The 19,366-nt window shown below is 35.8% G+C and overlaps 8 protein-coding genes across 8 annotated transcripts, besides 2 other annotated features; 4 read left to right on the top strand and 4 right to left on the bottom strand. All coding sequences in view use genetic code 12, as the record gives it.

Moving 5' to 3' along the window:
- Positions 1 to 1,990: 1,990 nt before the first annotated feature.
- On the bottom strand, positions 1,991 to 2,593 carry CAALFM_C101490WA (uncharacterized protein; the record flags this gene model as incomplete). The annotated part of the gene is made up of 1 exon (XM_713065.1): positions 1,991 to 2,593. One exon carries the CDS (start codon positions 2,591 to 2,593, stop codon positions 1,991 to 1,993), a length of 603 nt encoding a protein of 200 aa, XP_718158.1.
- Positions 2,594 to 3,991: 1,398 nt separating this feature from the next.
- On the top strand, positions 3,992 to 4,741 carry RPS21 (40S ribosomal protein uS5; the record flags this gene model as incomplete). The annotated part of the gene is made up of 1 exon (XM_713064.2): positions 3,992 to 4,741. The coding sequence occupies one exon, from the start codon at positions 3,992 to 3,994 to the stop codon at positions 4,739 to 4,741; it is 750 nt and encodes a 249-aa protein (XP_718157.1).
- A 370-nt stretch (positions 4,742 to 5,111) lies between these two features.
- Positions 5,112 to 6,407, bottom strand: CAALFM_C101470WA (mRNA-binding protein; the record flags this gene model as incomplete). Its single annotated transcript, XM_713063.2, has 1 exon — positions 5,112 to 6,407. The coding sequence occupies one exon, from the start codon at positions 6,405 to 6,407 to the stop codon at positions 5,112 to 5,114; it is 1,296 nt and encodes a 431-aa protein (XP_718156.2).
- Positions 6,408 to 6,822: 415 nt separating this feature from the next.
- Positions 6,823 to 9,801, bottom strand: CAALFM_C101460WA (uncharacterized protein; the record flags this gene model as incomplete). Its single annotated transcript, XM_713062.2, has 1 exon — positions 6,823 to 9,801. The coding sequence occupies one exon, from the start codon at positions 9,799 to 9,801 to the stop codon at positions 6,823 to 6,825; it is 2,979 nt and encodes a 992-aa protein (XP_718155.2).
- Positions 9,802 to 10,302: 501 nt separating this feature from the next.
- Positions 10,303 to 12,003, bottom strand: ABC1 (protein kinase; the record flags this gene model as incomplete). Its single annotated transcript, XM_713061.2, has 1 exon — positions 10,303 to 12,003. One exon carries the CDS (start codon positions 12,001 to 12,003, stop codon positions 10,303 to 10,305), a length of 1,701 nt encoding a protein of 566 aa, XP_718154.2.
- Positions 12,004 to 13,620: 1,617 nt separating this feature from the next.
- On the top strand, positions 13,621 to 14,019 carry POX18 (Pox18p; the record flags this gene model as incomplete). Its single annotated transcript, XM_019475065.1, has 1 exon — positions 13,621 to 14,019. One exon carries the CDS (start codon positions 13,621 to 13,623, stop codon positions 14,017 to 14,019), a length of 399 nt encoding a protein of 132 aa, XP_019330610.1.
- Positions 14,020 to 14,129: 110 nt separating this feature from the next.
- Positions 14,130 to 14,325: a long terminal repeat ((phi-1a) Long terminal repeat (LTR); about 194 bp long, 14 copies per genome).
- An 852-nt stretch (positions 14,326 to 15,177) lies between these two features.
- On the top strand, positions 15,178 to 16,218 carry CRL1 (Rho family GTPase; the record flags this gene model as incomplete). The annotated part of the gene is made up of 1 exon (XM_713060.2): positions 15,178 to 16,218. The coding sequence occupies one exon, from the start codon at positions 15,178 to 15,180 to the stop codon at positions 16,216 to 16,218; it is 1,041 nt and encodes a 346-aa protein (XP_718153.1).
- An 831-nt stretch (positions 16,219 to 17,049) lies between these two features.
- Positions 17,050 to 17,360: a long terminal repeat ((vau-1a) Long terminal repeat (LTR); about 300 bp long).
- A 127-nt stretch (positions 17,361 to 17,487) lies between these two features.
- Positions 17,488 to 18,963, top strand: CAALFM_C101400CA (sphinganine kinase; the record flags this gene model as incomplete). Its single annotated transcript, XM_713059.2, has 1 exon — positions 17,488 to 18,963. One exon carries the CDS (start codon positions 17,488 to 17,490, stop codon positions 18,961 to 18,963), a length of 1,476 nt encoding a protein of 491 aa, XP_718152.1.
- Between the last annotated feature and the right edge of the window lie 403 nt (positions 18,964 to 19,366).

Genomic DNA, 19,366 nt, shown 5'->3' with positions numbered 1-19,366 from the left:
AAGACTCAAAAAAAGACATGCATTCGATTATAAGCTTGTGTGTAGGCTGTGGGGTCGACCAAATGTGAGCAGTTTTACGTGATCTCATCTCATTGATAGGTTTTGCTTTGGTATGGTGCACAAACAAACTTACATAAATCAATATTGCAAATCTTTCGGGTTAATTCCGCGCGTGTATAAATGGTGATAGCATGAAGCTTGAGGATGTTCGTTTTCTATCTATATACAGGCTGATTTGCGTAACAAACGTAAGAGAAGAATTCAAACAATTTAAAGTTTGATACTTTTTGTGCAATAATGGTGGCCACGAGGAGCAAACCTTGTGCATAATTTTATTATAGCTTTTTTTACAGTTACTTAATTTTGTGATAGCAGTTTTGCTATATTGTAAATCCAACCAATCAAATATATTTTATCTAGCTCCACGTGCATATTTATAAAACTATTTATAGGCCCGTTCCATGCATGGAAGCATAGCCTTTTTTTCTCATAATTTGAATGACTATGAGTTTTTTATAGTACTAGTACCAGCTTTGTGATTATTATTTTTTAGCCAAAAGACAATTTCTTCGCATATGATTTTCTTAATGGAAGCTTCCATATCCATGCATTGTGCTTTAAATTTAGAAGTATGGAAACTCAAACAAATTGAGTGGAAAGAAGAAAAAAGAAACGTGAGAAATCACATTCCAATTGGAAAAAAAAATTTTCCGTATTTTTGATTGACGCTGTATACAATCGATGATGCAATATGCTGATTTAATTTACACTTCTATAATTAAAAACCATAGCCTCCTCACATTTCAAAATACGTGACTCCTCTATCTCAATAGATCTCCAGTTTTCAAACTGGCTCAGGTACTCTTTTCGAAGCTGCTGTGTTTGTCATATAAACAAAATCAATAAAATTAAATTGTGCCTAAAACGAATAAGCAAAAAAGTAATTTTTAATTTTAATCAATTAAACCCTGATTTGCCTATTATTAGCTTCTTGGGGATTTCTAGATTGGCCATTGCTCCTGTTTTAATGTAGTTGAGAATTTCTTTTCTTTCTTAGCTGTAGTAGGTTCAATGGTTTGGTTACTGCCAAGAGACCACCAAATACTAATTTAAACGTTTAGTAAACCACCAATGCTCTCCTGTCAGTGTGTTAAGATTGCATACCTTAGATTTTGTTTTAAATAAAAAAATAGCTTCAAATTTAGTCAAATGGAACTCATGTGCCGGATTTAAAAAAAAAATTGCCCCACTTGGAAAAAAATGCGTGTATGCAGAGCTTCAATTAGTTACTTAAATAGGTACAGTGGCAGGCAAGTGACAAAGTGTAAGAATGATCACTTCCTGCTGAAGTGTGGTTGGTTGGATAGGAATTGATATTCATCAGAATAACTACACTGTCATAAATCGTACTAACTACGTTACTCTTATTTCTATACTGAATCACTTGAATGATTGTTTTTGTAGAAAATTTAGTAACTATTCGTACCTAAAATTTATCCTAAAGTACAATCCAATTCAAATTTAATGCTACATACTGCTGAAGCAATAAAAGGGCCACATTCACAAACTATTCAAATTATCTATCCTTATAAATCAAACCCAATAGAACAGAATCCATCTAATTAACGCTAGTAATAAGTCGGAAAAAAAAAAGCCACACCACAAAGTACGAAGAAATCAATTGGACCAATAAAAAAACGAGAACTTCCTATACATTAATCTGGGGTAGGTATTACCCACACAATGTATTGCAAGGCACCAAATACAAACTATCGAGTTCAATCTTAACCCATCGATAGAAACGGACCTTCTTATAGGTTTCTATGCATTATAAGTAACACAATTAACAAAACAATACTACACGTAAAACAAACACTAATAGAGAAATCCTAGGGTAAACAACATCAATATTGTAATAAATTATCTTTAGATTTTCATACACAAACTTGAAACACATTCATCCTAATTTACTTAAACTATACCTCACAGTTTATTTAGCAACTTTTTTATCGTATTTTGGATAGTAGGTAGAAAACAAGTATCCATCGAGTACGACTAACCCAGTAATGATGGAGGCATGTATACCAACAACGTACTTGTTGTCGGTGTTAATTCTATATCTTTCCAAGTAGGCCAAGTAACCAGCAGCGGCACCACCAGCAGCAACAGCAATTTGAGCAATGACAACAGGGTTTTGCAATTCAACCGAAGTTCTCGAGACAGCTGCACTAGTGGCCAGTTGCAATTCAGCTCCAGCTTTATTTAATGACTGTCCAATTGAGTTAGCAGTGGATTTGACATATGCAACAAATTGAGACAATAAGTTTTGTCCTTCTTCTTCCAAATGGTTCAACTCTTTTCTAGCTTCCTTCAAGAATTCTTTACTTTTATCGTTGGCTTCATCTAATAATTCTTTACCCTTTTTGTTAGCTTGATCAATGAATTCTTTACCTTTTTCGCTGGCTTCATCGACAGCTTCTTTGCCTTGCTTTTTCAAGTGTTCGGATTCTTCTTTACCCTTTTTAGCAATGTTATCGGCGTCTTTTTTAACGTCTTTCTTAATTTGTTCGTTAGATGGAGCTTTGGATGACATGATTAAGGAAATAATAAATAAATCAAGGAATAGGTAATGACTGTTTAAGATCTCTTAAGATTATAGAATGATAAAGAAGAAAAAGCAAGAAAAAGAAAAAAAAAAATCACAAGTTTAGGTTATTATTATAATTATTGTTCTATTTTTTTTTTTAAACTGGAGAAAATGAGAGAGATATGTGAGAATTGAAGGGGGGGGGGGAAGAGTGAGAGCAGGATAAAATTGATTCTTAATTAAGTATTATCACAATAAAAAAATGGCGAGAGCGAGAGAGTCAAATTTGTTCTACAAGAGGTGTAAAGACAAAACAGCAATCATAATGGAAATAGCACAAAACTCCACCACCCACCTTTAAAAAAAAAATTTAGATTTAATATATTGTGAGCAAAGAACCCGCGATAGCAAATCTTGGTCAATTCGAAGTTTCAATTTATATGTTGTTATTGCTATGAGATTTTGATTGGCCATGAAACCTATTTTGTATTATTTTATTTACTTTTTCCGTTTTGCCCTCCAAGTATTGTTAAGCTTATATAAACTGTGGTGGTTGTAAACAACTTTCTTTGTTAGGTGATGTTGTCAATTCCGAAAATGATAAGACCATTTTGAGTTATCGACTAACTATTGTGAAAAAAGTCGCTTAAGGAGTATTGTATGTCGCATTATACCTTGTGGAGCGCAAACAATAAGGCTTTTTGTCTCTTTCAACACGACATATATAGCAAACCACATTCATGAGAAAGAAAAACTCACACACCAGCTTGTTGGTGGTTTGAGAGACCCAATGAAACAAAGCCAGCAATATAGCAAAAGCAACCAAAGAGTTTTAGAAAATAATAATACACCTCAAACTAAAAAAGAAGAATTTATTACTTGATTTATGTTAGCAATCTATTCTAGTCGCACGATGTCACCGTATTGGTCTTGACATTTCTTCCCATTATATAGTTATCACCTCTGTCCGTGACAGTACTTCATACAAAATCAATTAACATCGTACGACTAGTAGTTTGCATCTGTTTAAAACTTGTCTTACAAGCTTTGATTTGCAACTTTCAATTATGTATTATGATTATTAATTCATATCCTTTGCAACTACTAGTATCTCTGAGAAAGAATTGTATGTGAAGAAACTACGCACTCACGTGCAAAACATTTTATTAGGGCTGTTGCCCTAAACTATTTTTCTGCATGCGCGAGTTACGAGGTGGAAGAGGAAGAGAGAAAAAAAAAAAAATTTCAAAATATCATTAACAAACAGAACTTTCAGTTTTCCCTTTCCCTTTCCCTTTGGTTCTTTTAAAAAATCAAGTAATCTGTCGATCGAAACCAACACCCCGGCTTTCCACGTAACATTCCGACAAATATACAAAAACTTATTTAATCAACTAATTAACAATGTCAGCTGAAGCCCCAAAAAGACAATTTGGTGATAGAAGAAGAGGTGGTAGAAGAGGTGGTAGAAGAGATGGTGAAGAAAAAGGTTGGACTCCAGTCACCAAGTTAGGTAGATTAGTCAAAGCTGGTAAAATCACCAGTGTTGAACAAATCTACTTGCACTCTTTGCCAGTCAAGGAATACCAAATCATTGATTTGTTATTGCCAGACTTGAAAGATGATGTCATGAAGATCAGATCTGTCCAAAAACAAACCAGAGCTGGTCAAAGAACCAGAATGAAGGCTGTTGTCGTCATTGGTGACTCTAACGGTCACGTTGGTTTGGGTATCAAGACCGCTAAAGAAGTTGCTTCTGCCATTAAAGCTGCTATTGTTATTGCCAAATTATCCATCATCCCAATCAGAAGAGGTTACTGGGGTTCTAACTTGGGTCAACCACACTCTTTGCCATGTAAAGTCACTGGTAAATGTGGTTCCGTTGCCGTTAGATTAATCCCAGCCCCAAGAGGTAAAGGTATTGTTGCTTCTCCAGTTGTCAAGAGATTAATGCAATTGGCTGGTGTTGAAGATGTCTATACTTCCTCTTCTGGTTCTACCAGAACTACCGAAAACACCTTGAAAGCTGCCTTTGCTGCTATCGGTAACACTTACAGTTTCTTGACTCCAAACTTGTGGGCTGAAACTCCATTAGCTGCTTCTCCATTGGAAGTTTACGCTGAAGAAGCTGCTGCTGGTAAAAAGAGATACTAAATGTTTTATAACATATAGTGTAAATTCAACAAATGTATTGAACTGTATATTAGAAAATAAAACAAACTAATCTCCTTTTTAAACTTAAATGAATTTGGCTAACGTAAGCTGCATCGGCTCAAGTCTTATTAGCTACACGCTTAATTTAAGCTATAAATATATATATATTTCAGAATCAGTTTCTGCGGAAAAACTGTAAAACGATAAACAAACAAACAGAACTACAAGTATAATATTTTACAATGGATATACACCTCTTCTACTACTATAACCTCTTCATTCCAGTTATTCAGATTATTTCAATATTGTTCTCTTGTGTTATTTTATTTTATTTTTTTCTTTTCTTCTTTCAAGTGCTTTTATCCATTTTCTATTGAGCAACTTGTTCCATAATCTGATCTTCAGAAACAGCAAATGATCGATTTGAGGTACTGTTATTATTGCCACTACCATCCCTGGTCCAAGTGTGAGAGGCAATAGTTCTTCCTTCAGGATGTTGGTACATACACACTTTATTTGTACATTTTGTTCCAAAACGGCATGGTTCTTTCAATGGATGGGAAAATGTACAATCGACTCTTCTACATTCAGCACCAGCACGACATGGCACAGCCGAAGTTGCATGTCTTCTTGGACATTTGAGATTAGTACATTGTGAACCAAATTTACATTGTTCCAATGCCAAGTCAGCAGCTGATAATAATTTTTCTGAGTTTGCCGTAGGTGGAGGTGGATGTGATTTAGTACAATTTCTATCTTGACAATTCTTACCTTGTGGACACCATTCCAAAGTTTCAATCTTACCAGATTCAGGATTAGCTGGTGTTGGGTGAGCAAATGGACAATTTTCTTTAGCACATTTCAAACCATATTTACATGAGCCTTGTTTGACCATAAGTTGATTCTTTTTCTTTTCTTCAAATTCTTTTTTAGATGTTTCTAATTTAGCAATCAACTCTTGGTCTTGATCCGGATGCAAAAAATTACATGTTCCCGGTGGGTTAGGGCAATCCGGGTAGTTGAAACAGTTTTTTGTTGGATGAGCTTTTTCACAATTCTGATTCTTACAATATGGGAAATCTGGACATCTACCTTTTGGTGGGAGTGGTACAAACTTAATAGCCCCATTATTGGCACCAGAAATTATTTGGTCTAATTTTTTAGGGTCTAGGAAGTTCTTATTATTGTGCCCATTTCTGAAATCGGTTCTAGTTTTAGTTATACCACCACGTCCACCTCGCCCACTCAATCTAGTAGTAGTTCCAAATCTTTGACTTCGAAGGGCAATCTTCTCTTCCTCAGTTAATTGTTTCTTAGGACCAATAGGAATTTGTGGAGCCACTACAGAAGCTTGAGATTGCTGTTGCTGTTCTTGTTGAGGTTGAGAAGCTTCCTCCACTGCAGCAGGAGGTTGATTATATTTTACTTCCAACTTTCTGATTTCCAGATAAACATCCCCAATAAACCCAACATCAATAGATATGTCAGCAATATCTTTGACTTCTGCGACTATTTCTTGTTCGCTCTTTTTTGCCACAATCAAGTAGATGATATAGTCAGCAATATCTACGGCATCATCAGCCGGTTTATTGAAACGCCTTTGTATTTCTTGAATCAAGTTTTGCTGTAACTCTTTGCCTATTTGGTTATCTGGAGCAAATTGCATGTTGTGTTTTCCTTGATTATAAATAAATTAGGTTTGATAATTAAGAATGATGACCCAAATGATCTAAAGATTGGTTCAGATGTATTATTTTATTTTTTTTTTCTTTCGGCTTTGTTTTTTAGTTTTTTCAACTTTTTTTTTTTGCAAGCCTTTACTAGTCTTGCCCTCATCAATACAGTGTAGCATACAACAAGGACGTGTACACGGGGAGAAAAAGAAAACAAATATGACAATCATCAACTCTTAATTTACCACCACATCAACAAGCTTTATAACTTGTCCTTAGAGTTTTTAGTTAAAGCCTACATATCAATCAAGCATCACAGCTACTTATTTTCATATCAATACATTCATACATATGTAAATGCTATAACTTCATACTACACCAGTTAGCAAAAGCCATTTCCACGTTTCCTCATACCAACTGAAAGATATCCTCTGAAATCTCTCCCAACAACTCTTTTAGTTGAACCATAATTCTATCTAATTGCTCCGCAATCGTAGTGGCCACTAATATGTACGAATACAACAAAATAAAATCAGCATTTTTCAAAACCAACTCCTCTTCCTGTTGTTGTCTAATGTTACTCAATTTGTACAACATTCGATCCTTAGCATGTTCAATTGAAGCTGGTTTACTGGGTATCGGGAAACCCAATTTCATCGCACTAGCAAGCATATAAAACACCAAAAATATTCTCTGTTCGACCTCTTCTCGTTCAATTTCAATGTATTTGAAAACAAATTCCTCACTTGGACTCAATGTGGGATCAACTTTAATCAACAAGTCTAAATTCTGGAAAGCGTCAATGATGGCAGACGTATCCTTGATTAATCTCGAATATATATGAGAAGGAAAAGCACCCTTTAATCTAAACTCAACCGGAGCTTGCTTCAACAAGGTTTCACATTCAGCAAGTAATTTATTTGTGCCTTCCTCAGCCTTGAACCCAACTAGTTGCTTTGTATCAGGATTAAATTCCAAAGGATCACTATTCCATATCACACCCAATCTTAGCCACAAGGCAGACAACCCATTTTTTAACCTGACTCTTGCACTATTTGGTAAAAACCACGTAGCCATAGTTAATGCCCACATAATACCTATAGAAACAGCAATAAATCGATGGAATGCAATTTCTCCAATAATTGGGTTATCTCCACCTTCATTGTCATCTTCTGAATCCTTTTGAATCATACTGTAAGAATACAAGGCCGTCAAGTTATAAGTCAACAAGATAAATCTTCCAAACGCGTTGTTCCTTTTCCAATACATGATAATGTAGAACGACGGAATCGAAATCAAAACTCCAGTCAAACACAAGGCATATACATTGGCATCAGTTACCTTCCAAACAGCAAACGACGTGAATGCACCTAGAAAAGTACCTATAATTCTCCATTTCACAGTCATTGTTGTCCCACCTAGAGATTTATTCATCATTATGCAATAAATCGTTAATGCCCATTCTCCTCTCCAAACATTGAAAATACCTTTGGTTGCAGGAATAAAAGCAAATAAGGAAATACAAGCAGCTCCTAACCCAACACGAATACCAAACTGCACATCAGTTCGTTTAAATACTTTCAAGAATTTCCAAGTACTATAACCCAATTCTTGAGCAAAAGAACCATGCTCGGGGGATTTGAATGACCCCAACCCATATTGTTCGCGTAGATCATCCACTGCTGCATGTAGGCTGTTATCGATGGTCCTCTTGGGTTCACTTTTTCTTTCCCAAAATTTCAACCATCTCCAAGTTCTAGAGCTGGACGCAACATCATCGTAGCGATCACAAAGTTTAATAAATTGTAATAGTTCCGACCCAAACTGAGACAACAAAGATGAAAAATTCCCACAACACGCAGTGACCTCTTCTTGATCAGCTTTAAAGTCAAAATCCAGATTTTGCTTGAAGATTTTCTGGCCATATAACTTGTCAAACGACTGCTCTTGCTTTTCTTCAAATAATCTAATGGCACTTTCTAATGAATACTGTAAGGTAGTAGTAGAAGCAAACCTATTTGGATTTTCTTCACTGAAATTCTCAAAGGGAACTTCCCCCAACACCCCTTTGATTGTGAATACAAATGATTTAATCGAAGGTGCAAGGTGTTGTACAAACAAGTCAAATAGCTGCAACGAATTGTGTGCTTCATCTTGCAAAGGCAGGGGCATTGCATGTGTCATATTTAACACCGACGGTGAGAGGTGAATATCTTCAGTTACAAAACTCCGTAAACTGGGTGTATCGCTAATAATATTTTCTTCGTGCAATAGTGTCCACTGCATTCGGATGGCTGCACTCAACGCTTGCAAGTGTCGTGCTAATGAAACAGTCGACTTTACCAATCTTTCAAGGAATAGCAATTCCCCCTCTTTCCCAACCACATACAATTCGTATTTTGCTTCTTCGAGATATTCGGATAATGATTTGATATTAGTTTTTAATTTTTCAATCATTTCTATATCCACTGGTGTAAATTGCTCACCGGCAACAAACCTTCTAACTAATATTGATATGACTTGTGAAAATATATCATAGGAGTCGTTTAAGGTTTTCTGTAATTTCTTAACGGCACTCACTGGCCAAATGAAATAACAGCATGCAACGGAGATTATACAACCACTCACAACAACCTGAAAAGTGGATTCAATTCTTGGTAGTGGTATATTATCTGAATTCATACTACCTTCTTTGACAATGCAGGCAACAATGGATATACAAGCTAGCGAGCAGGCTGTGTTAAAGGTTAGCTTGTTTACCTTTTGTTTCATAAACGATATAACACCCAATGAGATCGAACTAATAATTAGATCAATGAAATGGCTAAATTCATCTTTCCCTCCACGATAAAAGTATGCTGATATCGCTCGACATCCAAGAGATACCGTAAAGCTGTACACTATGGAAATCACCACAAACATCAAAGTTTGTGTCATGGAACCTTTTGTCCTCGAAGGATGGAAGTATACAGCGACTGTTGCCACAACATGTTTGGAATCGGTAGAGCCAAGAAACTCGTCAAAAGGAGTATAATAGACCCCTAATGAAGCCAAGAAGTAAGCCATAGAACATTTGAAAACATTTCGAAATACTTCGTTATGATAAACACGCAAAACTGGAACAACTACTCTCTGGTATAAAACCCCATCAGACAGAAATAAAGAATCTGTATCTGTTAATGTATCTTGTGAGTTTGAAAATGAAATGGAACGATGGACTCGTTCTCCTGTGTTGGCTAGAATAACTGAACTTTGTCTATCAATCACCAATCTTGGCAACGAACCATCGGACCTGATTCCGGTACTGCTAGTAAGTAATTGACTCTCATCTGTGCTATCCATAGAATCACAGGTATCGTTATAGTTATCTGATTCATCACTAGTCATAAAGACTCTTGTGTTAATATTGAATTTGAAGTGTTGCCAAAGCAAATTAAGAATTATCCCTATTTTTTCTATTTTTTTTTTCTTGCTTTAAAGTTGGTCTTTTTTGGAGCTTCGTGACGATAAAACCGTTGTATGTGCGAGCGAGTGGCTTGTTAAAATAATACGGAGTGGAAGATTACCGTTGGGACGACAACATAATCTGCGCCTCACCCAAGATAATAACAATGCCGTGGTAAAAAAAAACTACAATAGTCAATTCATCATTATTAAATAAATATATTCTTCTATATAACCCATAAAACTATTAATTATTTTGATTTTGGACATAAATATATACATACATTCTTCTTTTGGACATTCATCACCATTCACATTACGTTAATAGTACATCATTTTATTACAATTTATTATAAGCATTATTAGTATTAGTATTTGTATCATGATCCTTGCATAATAGCCTAATTCACTATCATTGGCTCACCAGTTATGCTAACAGAATCATCAATCTTCGTAACCGATAATTTCTCTGAATAAATCTTCACAAGGAACAGTTGCATTTAATCTGGAACATAGCAAAAATACTCCACTTAATTTTCTATGTAAGGAATAGGTTTCTTCCGGTGGTGGAGTTAATCTCTCGTTTAACATTAATCCAACATTGCCTCTGACTCTGTCCGAAATAGTTTGTTTTTTGAAATTAAATGGCTCACCGTTATTATCAACTGGGGAAAATGCTTCACCAAGACACATAACCGAGTCAACATGTGCTTTAACCATTTGTGGGGATTCGAGACCAGTCAAATATCCCAAATCCTTGGAAATTTCTTCAACTCTTTTACGGTCTTTTTTAACTGCAGCTCTCAAGAGTTTAACGTAGTTGTCGATAAAATGATCGCCAAAATCACGAGCAGCACCAAAATCTAATAATTCGATTTTATGGGTCTTTTCGTTATATAAGAAATTAGCCCAATTTGGATCTGTTTGCATAAATTTGAATTCTTTAATTTCCAATAAGCACAATCTCATAATGTTAGTCGCGATCCAATCTTTGGTACTTTGACCCCAATCCCCTTTAACAATTTCAATTCCTCTCATTCTTTCCATTGTTAAAACATGTTCACCACAAAGTTGGTGGAAAACTCTTGGGACCTCGAATGCATCGTCATCTTTTAAAAATTCTCTCATTCTAACTAAATTTCTTGCTTCTCTGATATAGTCACATTCCCATTTCAATTCAACTCTGGCATTGGCAATGGTTTTATCCAAAAATAAACCTGGTGGTAACAATGAAGACGCAGTTAATAACATCAAAATATTGTTTAAATCAGAATCAATCGAGTCCACCACACCAGGGTATTGAACCTTGACAACAACTGGGGTTAAATCTTCTGCAACAGCAGTATGCACTTGACCAATAGATGCAGCTGCAATAGGTACATCATCAAAAGAAGTAAATAAACGTTCACGCCAATTCAAACCCAATTCTTTAGACATCACTCTTTCCAATTGACCAGGAGGCATGTAATGGGCTGAATTCTGAACTCTTAACAAAATTTGTTGAATCTCTTTAGGTAAAATGGAAGCATCTTGAAACGAAAGCATTTGACCAAGTTTTAATGCAGCACCTCTCATCTTGGAAAACTTTCTGGCCATTCTTTCAATATTTTGTGGAGATAACACCAATGATTTCATGGTGATTGCGTCTGAGTTTCCCGATGCGTAATGCCTAAGTCCCTGGGTAGCAGCATTTAATCCAATCCCTGCGGCCAAAGAACCATAATGGAAAATACGAGCCAATCTGCTGCTTGGAACTTCACTCTGGGACATTTCAAAGGTTTTCGTTAACTTTGGTTTGATGTCTGGAACAGTGTTAGAGCTCGTGCTTTCAGTTTCCAATTCAACTTCATCGCCAGGTGAGTAGGATTTTGTGGAGTAACTACGTTTTTGAGACTGGCTTTGGAATGGATTTTCCTTTTGATTTATATTAGGGGAAACTTGGTTTCTTATAGTAGTGGAAATATTTTGCATCTCTTCATACATGGGTTGAGAATTATCACATGAGTCTTGTATGATTTTAGAGACAAAACTACTCTTGTACCATTGGTAAGCTTCATTCTGAACAATTTTAGAAGATCCCTCGAGTACTTTACCCAATGAGTTAGCTATCACGGCTAGTTCGTAAATACTTTTGCTTATCGACATTTGGGTTTTAACAAACAAGAATGAATAAAAAGGATAATGATAAACAGAAACAACAACAGAGAAAGAAATAAGCAAAAAGGCAACCACGAAAATAAGATTGGCAGGATTTGTTAGTTTTCTTATATTATTGATTTGAAGAACGTGTGAAAATTTTCTACACTATGTGCGTGGGCTTACAAACACAGGTATTATGCCAATAAGAAAAAAAAAATGCTGTGCGAAGAGACAAGGGAAAAAGAAACGTACTGAAACATCTCACCGAAATATGGAAATAGAAGGATTAACGGAACTTTTTACATACAAACTTTTTTCTTTTTACTTCAAGACAAGAAAAAATAAAGCAACCCTAATGATAAGGCTATAAACGTTTTATATCTGATTGCTACGCCGAGAAGCAATAGCTATTCTTCGAATAAAAAGATACAAACCGACCAAACCATTCCTCTGATAAAATGATTTGACAAGATATACATAGTCTGTGCCGGTTTATTTCAATAGTGAATCCTAATAATTGGTGGATTTTATAACTTGTGGTTTGAATTTAGTCTCGGACAAATTATGTCTAAGGCGGGGTGGAGATGGTCGTGAGAACACCAAATTGATTTTGTGCAGGATATTTTAGCCACAGCAGAATTATTACTCATAGGCACACAAGCTTGTCAAACCCATATAGCAATTCAAATAGAAATCATGCAGGAACCCCTGATTATCAGTCTCCCGAAGATACAAATACACAGAGATGCTTTATTGTTGGAGTTCCGACTTAAAGGTAGCTAGAAAGATTCTATTAGATTTTGAAATCTCGGCAGCCGTTTCAATCATAAGGGTTGTTAGCTAAGATACTTGATATGCAAGCGTACACCCAGAGCCAGAATTTATAACTGTAAGATGAAAGCTGGAATGAAATGCAGCATCTTCAAATAGCTTAGTTATTTGTTAGATAAAGATACACCAACACTGAAAACCTGAAAACCAATAACGAAACACTAGTTCTAACACATGGTTTAAGAGTTATAGAGTTTATTTTGATCTTACTTGGGAGTTGTCCACAAAAAGAAATATCTCGGAGTTTATATAATTACAACTCTTTCGTTCTTCTGCAGTTCAATGATTTACTTGAACGGATATAAAATCTTTTTGAATTTGGGAATACACCTTTTTTTTGGTTGCAGAATTTGTGACTATTTAGCCGACTTCAATGAACACCGAGACACTGAAGTCGATTTGAAAACTATCTTTTTTTTTTGGACTTGTAGATATCATGTGGGACAAGTAATGGGAATTCAAGCAGTTACTCCACTTTTTGCTGATCTTCCTAAAGAGTACAAACATGGAGAGGAGAAATGAGACAGCATAAACGTTAATCAGTATTATAAAACAAGTTAAAATCTTCATGTGAAAATTAAACCAACCTTTTAACTATACAAGTCCGAAAAATATGGCTCAATTGATTTACTCCACCTTTCAAAATGCTTCCCTGTCATAGAAAACCATACTTTTTAAAATAAACATAAATAGGACGGTAAAGTCTGCTTATGAATAGTACAATTTTTTCAACATAAAAGAGTCTATTCTACATCTCACACTTTAAACTATCTATTATAAAACTGAAACATAATGTCACAAACCGTTGCTGCTCCTGGATTTCAAGCTTCTGCGTACTTTGAATACTTGGAAGAATGTTTGAAAGAACAAATGATTAGAGAGATTGCACTCGGCACAGTTAAAGCTGTTCTTGTTGTAACAATCAAAAACAAAGAAAACAAACAACAGACTTGGATATTGGACTTTAAAGACAAAGGTAGTGTTGTTAAGGCCGAGTCCGAGCAAACACCACCAAAAGGTGACGTTCAGCTTATTTTAAAAGACGCTGATTTCATGAGATTGGCAGATGGTAAAGCTAATGGTCAGAAATTGTTTATGGCTGGAAGGTTAAAAGTTAAAGGTAACTTGTTGAAAGCAGTGTCTATCGAATCCCTTTTCAAAGACTTAGGACCAGTCCCAGCCAAGTTATAAATGGTGTGCTTTACTGTCGTATACTCCAGTACTTTAATAAAACAATGAAAAATATTTACACAATTCTTGTAGACATTACTCTCCAATTGAATTATGCATATCTGGCTTATTGTAAGGTAGTATAGACAACCACAACCCTATACAGGGCTCTCTTAATCTTTCCTCCAATGTCTGTCTACTGAGTATCATCACACCACCAGGGTAAGGTATATATATACTCTACTGGACGCCCTTGTCGTCTATTCCTAAATAGTTTTATATACTCAACTAGAAAATACAAGCTATTAACGTAGCCTAACTATTACACTTATCATGTTACGATCTTTGTGTGAAGTCCAGCTTGTTTCTTTTTTTTTGCGCCAATCTATCAAATGGGAACATGACTCAGCGACGAAAAAATATGGACCAGTTGTTAATGAATCTGTAACGAATTGCCATGATTTGATGTTGGCAAGCTCCCTCAAAAATGCAGATAATATTGTTCAAGTATCTTTTAGCGGCATGCGCATCCAACGTCTATAAGATCAACAAAGAGCCTGTTGGAAGTATCAAAAACGTTATAGAGAGTTTTTTTTGATTCAGCATAATGAAGAGGAAAAATGCAATCAAAACTTACACACTCTAGATTTCCTTACTGTAAATCTTAAGGATCTTCAATGATCTATCCCTAACTTCAATTATAGTTCACAATACGCTATGATGAGCATCTAAACTATGTCAATATCTGAAAAGGCTAATTTTTTGTTTTGTTTTAAAGCACTTTGTGATTTTAAGGATATTTTCCTTAAATATTATTTTTAGAAATAAATACAGGGACGACTGATTGGAAATAATAAAACATAAACACTGCCCATTTCAGGCACGCAAAAAAACAAAAAACCGTGCCCTTTTCTTTTTCATGTTTTCCTTTCCCGATTTTTTCTCTCTCTCTTTATTTCTTTCTCTCTAGATTTTTTTTACTGATCTCACACTATCACCACATATACACACTCACACATTATATAATCTTCAATTATAACTCATCTGGGTTCTAACAGTTTCTTTTTTTTTTCTAACTTGCTTTTTTTTAATAAAGTTTCTATAATTTCGATACACCAATTTTGTTTTCACTATTTAGTTATTGTAACGTTCTAGTTTGAAAATCCATTTCTATAAAATATGACACCCAACGGCAGTAGGAGACATTCGGCGTACATGGGGTCGCCCAGAAGCCAGCATAGTTCCACAATGGAAACAGGTTACAATCCTTACGAAGCAGTGCAGAAGAAACAGGAATTATACCAAAATAACAACGGCAATTCACCAACCGTCATCATTGAAGAAGATCCATACATCCCAAATTATAAAGAGCTGTCTCTAGCAAATAAGAAAACAAATTATAACATGAAAATTGTCGTTGTCGGTGACGGTGGGTGTGGTAAGACGTGTTTATTATTAGCATACACACAAAACAAATTTCCTTCAATCTATGTTCCCACAGTTTTTGAGAATTATGTGACGGCAGTTCAGTCGCCTAATGGTAAAACCGTGGAATTGGCTCTCTGGGATACTGCTGGCCAAGAAGAATACGATAGGTTACGACCACTAAGCTATCCTGACGTTGATATTTTATTGGTGTGTTTTGCCGTGGACAATGAAGTTAGTTTGGAGAATGTCAAGGATATGTGGTTCCCCGAAGTGAATCATTATTGTCCTGGTATTCCCATTATTTTGGTTGGTACCAAGAGTGATTTACTGTCTGATATGAATCACGATGCATCTATACGAGTAGCCAAAGAAATTGGCGCCATTGGATTGATTTTCACATCAGCCAAGACCATGTTCAATGTACGGACTGTTTTTAATTTTGCATTAAACCATTTTCAAAGAAATATGGAATTACAGGAACAATATGAAAAGACATTGGGTTCAAGAAAGAGAATAAGTAGAGTATTGGGTGGTAGTAATGGAGGCAGTGGGAACCATTCCAGACATCATTCTAGAAACTACTCCAACGTTTCGAACAACAGAAGGGGCCATTTGAAGAACACATCATACGATTCCACGGCATTGTTGGATCAACCGTTGACAGAAGACACCTATGTGAAAAATCCTTATGGGAACTTTGGCTATAAAGCAAATGTTGAAAGTCCGTATAATCAGGATGAGTTTGCATTTACAAGAGAAAGAAAGAAGAAGAAAAAGTGTGTAATATTGTAGATACCTCTTTGATTAGGTCCATAATAATATATTAAAGTTTTGCATATGACAAGAAATCGTTTTGTAGAAAGCACATAAAATCATGTCACAATTACATGGCTAGTTTACAGGTCTCTGGATTTCGAATTGGATGAAAGTATAATTATAAAACCAATTAGTGTCTGGGAATACTACATAACTGTCTACTGAGATTTCCTATAGTGAGATATCTAACTGGTCAAAGTGTAGTACTTTTGGAGTGATATTGGGTTACTTGCTGTATATATCGTCAATGTTTCGTTTATCCTTCTTATCCGAGACTAGTATAGCAATTATTATCATTAATCCTTAACAAATGAACAAGCTCCAGCTTGTCGAAAAAACACTGGGCACTTCATCATTTTGTAGTGGTAAATCTTTATATTGGTTTCCAATATTATAGATCTCGGTCATTACACATTACGGGTAACAGATACGATCGGGTATATTGATTTGCCATGAAATCTTCTTTTAAAATTTTGATTGACAGCTTTTTTTGACAGAAATTGGTAGCTTGCTTCTACTAATACTTACACTACTCTGCTAATGTCGAGATGTTAAAATGCAAGTGTAGCCTTGTATAAGTTGTAAGACTTAACAATGTATTTAAAGTGTGAACTTTAACGCGCGCCTATAATATTCTCGTTTCATTTCAAGTAGATTATGAACCCCTATTATTCAGATACAGAGGTTTTTCTTTATCTTCTACTGAACGCGCCAAAAAGAGAAGATACTGCATAAAATGGAATTTATTTTTTCAATAATAGAATCGACTAATCAAAACCAAACAAAGGGGAAGAAAAGAACAAAAAATGAAGAGACACACCTAGACTGCGTTAGGTAGTGCCGAGGATGAATATCCTACGACAACGGGAAAATGCAATGTACCCGGAAATATCAGAGCAGAGAGCGGGGAGCCGGTGACGCCGGGCAGTAAACGTGGTGCGAAATGTCGAGAATAATAGTATATAAATAAGTAGATTTCCCCAGGTGTAATTTGGGTCAGGTATAGAGGGCGGACGAGGTAGGCAAGAACCCAATTACAACACGTTATAGTAGTAATATATATGTTAACCATACTACACGACTATAAACGCTCATATACGCTCACACGCATCTATTCAAAAAAAAAAGGAACACTAGAAAATATAGAGCACATTCAATCGACAATTTTCGGGCACTTCGTTCACTCATTAGCCCATTCTTATTGTATAGACCAGCATAAGCCACATTCCCTTGATCTATATTACCATGCAAGAAGGAGTTCAGTTTGCAGCAGCAACTAATTTGAAATCCAGAAACAAACAGGGGAATGGTACAGCCGCTGAATCTCCATCGTTGTCTCCACAGATATCCGATCACAGCAATGATGCTGGAAACAAGTCAAACAATCATTACAAGGAGAGATTGTCCCCATTTAGATACAAATTGAGATCGCTCATATTGCCCTTGATTCGTCAAGAAACAATATATCTAGCCAAGATGCAATCATTTTTGCGGTGTTCTGTTTTTGACTTTTATTTTGCATGGACAGCAAACCTTGCCAGCCACACATTCTATGTTTTGATGTTGCCGCCACCAATATGGTTTGGAGGGAGTTATTTGACCAGGGACTTGGTGTATGTTTTGGGTCTAGGCATTTATTTAACTGGATTTTTGAAAGACTTCTTTTGTTTACCAAGACCACGATCGCCACCTTTGCATCGTATCACAATGTCATCGTACACTACACAAGAATACGGGTTTCCCTCGTCTCACCTGGCCAATGCAACAGGTGTTTCATTATTGTTGTTGATAAAGATTCTTTCACTTGAGAATGTATCTAACACTACGTACTACTCGCTAATCGTTGGGTTATCATTATATTACATTTCTTTGATATTTGGACGATTATACTGTGGAATGCACGGATTTTTGGACATCATTATCGGTGGTTTAGTAGGTCTGTTTGTGTTTTTGTTTCGACACTATTTTGGACTACAATGGGACAAGTTGTTGTTTGACAATGGTTTAGGACTTGTCGCCAGTACGGTAATTATAATTGCAGTATTTGTTCTGTTGATCCATTTTCATTCAGAACCAGTTGACGACTGTCCCTGTTTTGACGATTCAGTTGCATTTGTTGGAGTTTTAATTGGATTGGATTTAGCTCATTTGGTGGCTTATCAGACAAAGTATTTTGCAAAGATGAACTTGACCGGTAATCCTTATTTGATTCCGTTTGATGTAAATCGTGGAGTATTAAATTCAGTTTCCAGATTCTTATTAGGGGTCGCCTTGGTTGTGACGTGGAAAACCTTAGCCAAGCCAATTGTTTTTACCATTTTACCTCCTATCTACAAAGCTGTTGGTGTGTATTTACCAAGAAGAAGCTATATTTCAACTGCTCATACACAGACATCAACTCGAAAAATTAGATCAACGTCAATGTCCAATGACTCAAATATGGGAATTGGTGATATAAACAATTTCATAAAGGGAGTGACTGACCACAATAAGAAGGACGAAGTTGGACCGGAAACAGAAATTGATTATTACGAAATGCTATCCTATAGCCAGAATCAAAATAGCGACAACACGACAATTCAAACTCCACCAAAATATAACAGTGGTGTGTTCAAATATCGTTATGATGTAGAGATTGTTGGAAGATTGATTATATATGCGGGAATATCGATTACTGCGGTGTGGACTTTTGCATTTGCAAGTGACTATCTTAATTTATAGGTTAGTATAGACAGCAATTGTTTCTTATGAATAACATTAGACTCATGAATACTTTGTCTGTATGTTGTGTGGTATGATAGTGTAGAGTTTCTGGTATGTAATCTGGGTTAGCACGAATTCATGAAGAAAAAAAAAGCCTTGGGCTAAGGCGTTCGTAGATAGAGTTAAAGGACGACAAGTACTAACGAATGTTAAAGAACTTCTCCGAACGAGTCATACTTGCTTATTTTCGTTTAGGCGAGCTGTGCGATTACGACAACCAAAAGTGCAACTTCTATCGAATCAACTATGGGGAACAAAAAGAAAAAAACCTGGAATTTTAAAAAAACTGTCGCGGCAAGAATTCCCGACCGTTAGTCGATTGTTACTCAAAACCATGCCCACCAATGGAATTCAGCTTTTA

The sequence above is a fragment of the Candida albicans genome, chromosome 1, assembly GCF_000182965.3.
Source record: "Candida albicans SC5314 chromosome 1, complete sequence".
Taxonomy (NCBI): domain Eukaryota; kingdom Fungi; phylum Ascomycota; class Pichiomycetes; order Serinales; family Debaryomycetaceae; genus Candida; species Candida albicans.
This window is presented reverse-complemented; position numbering and strand designations above follow the sequence as displayed.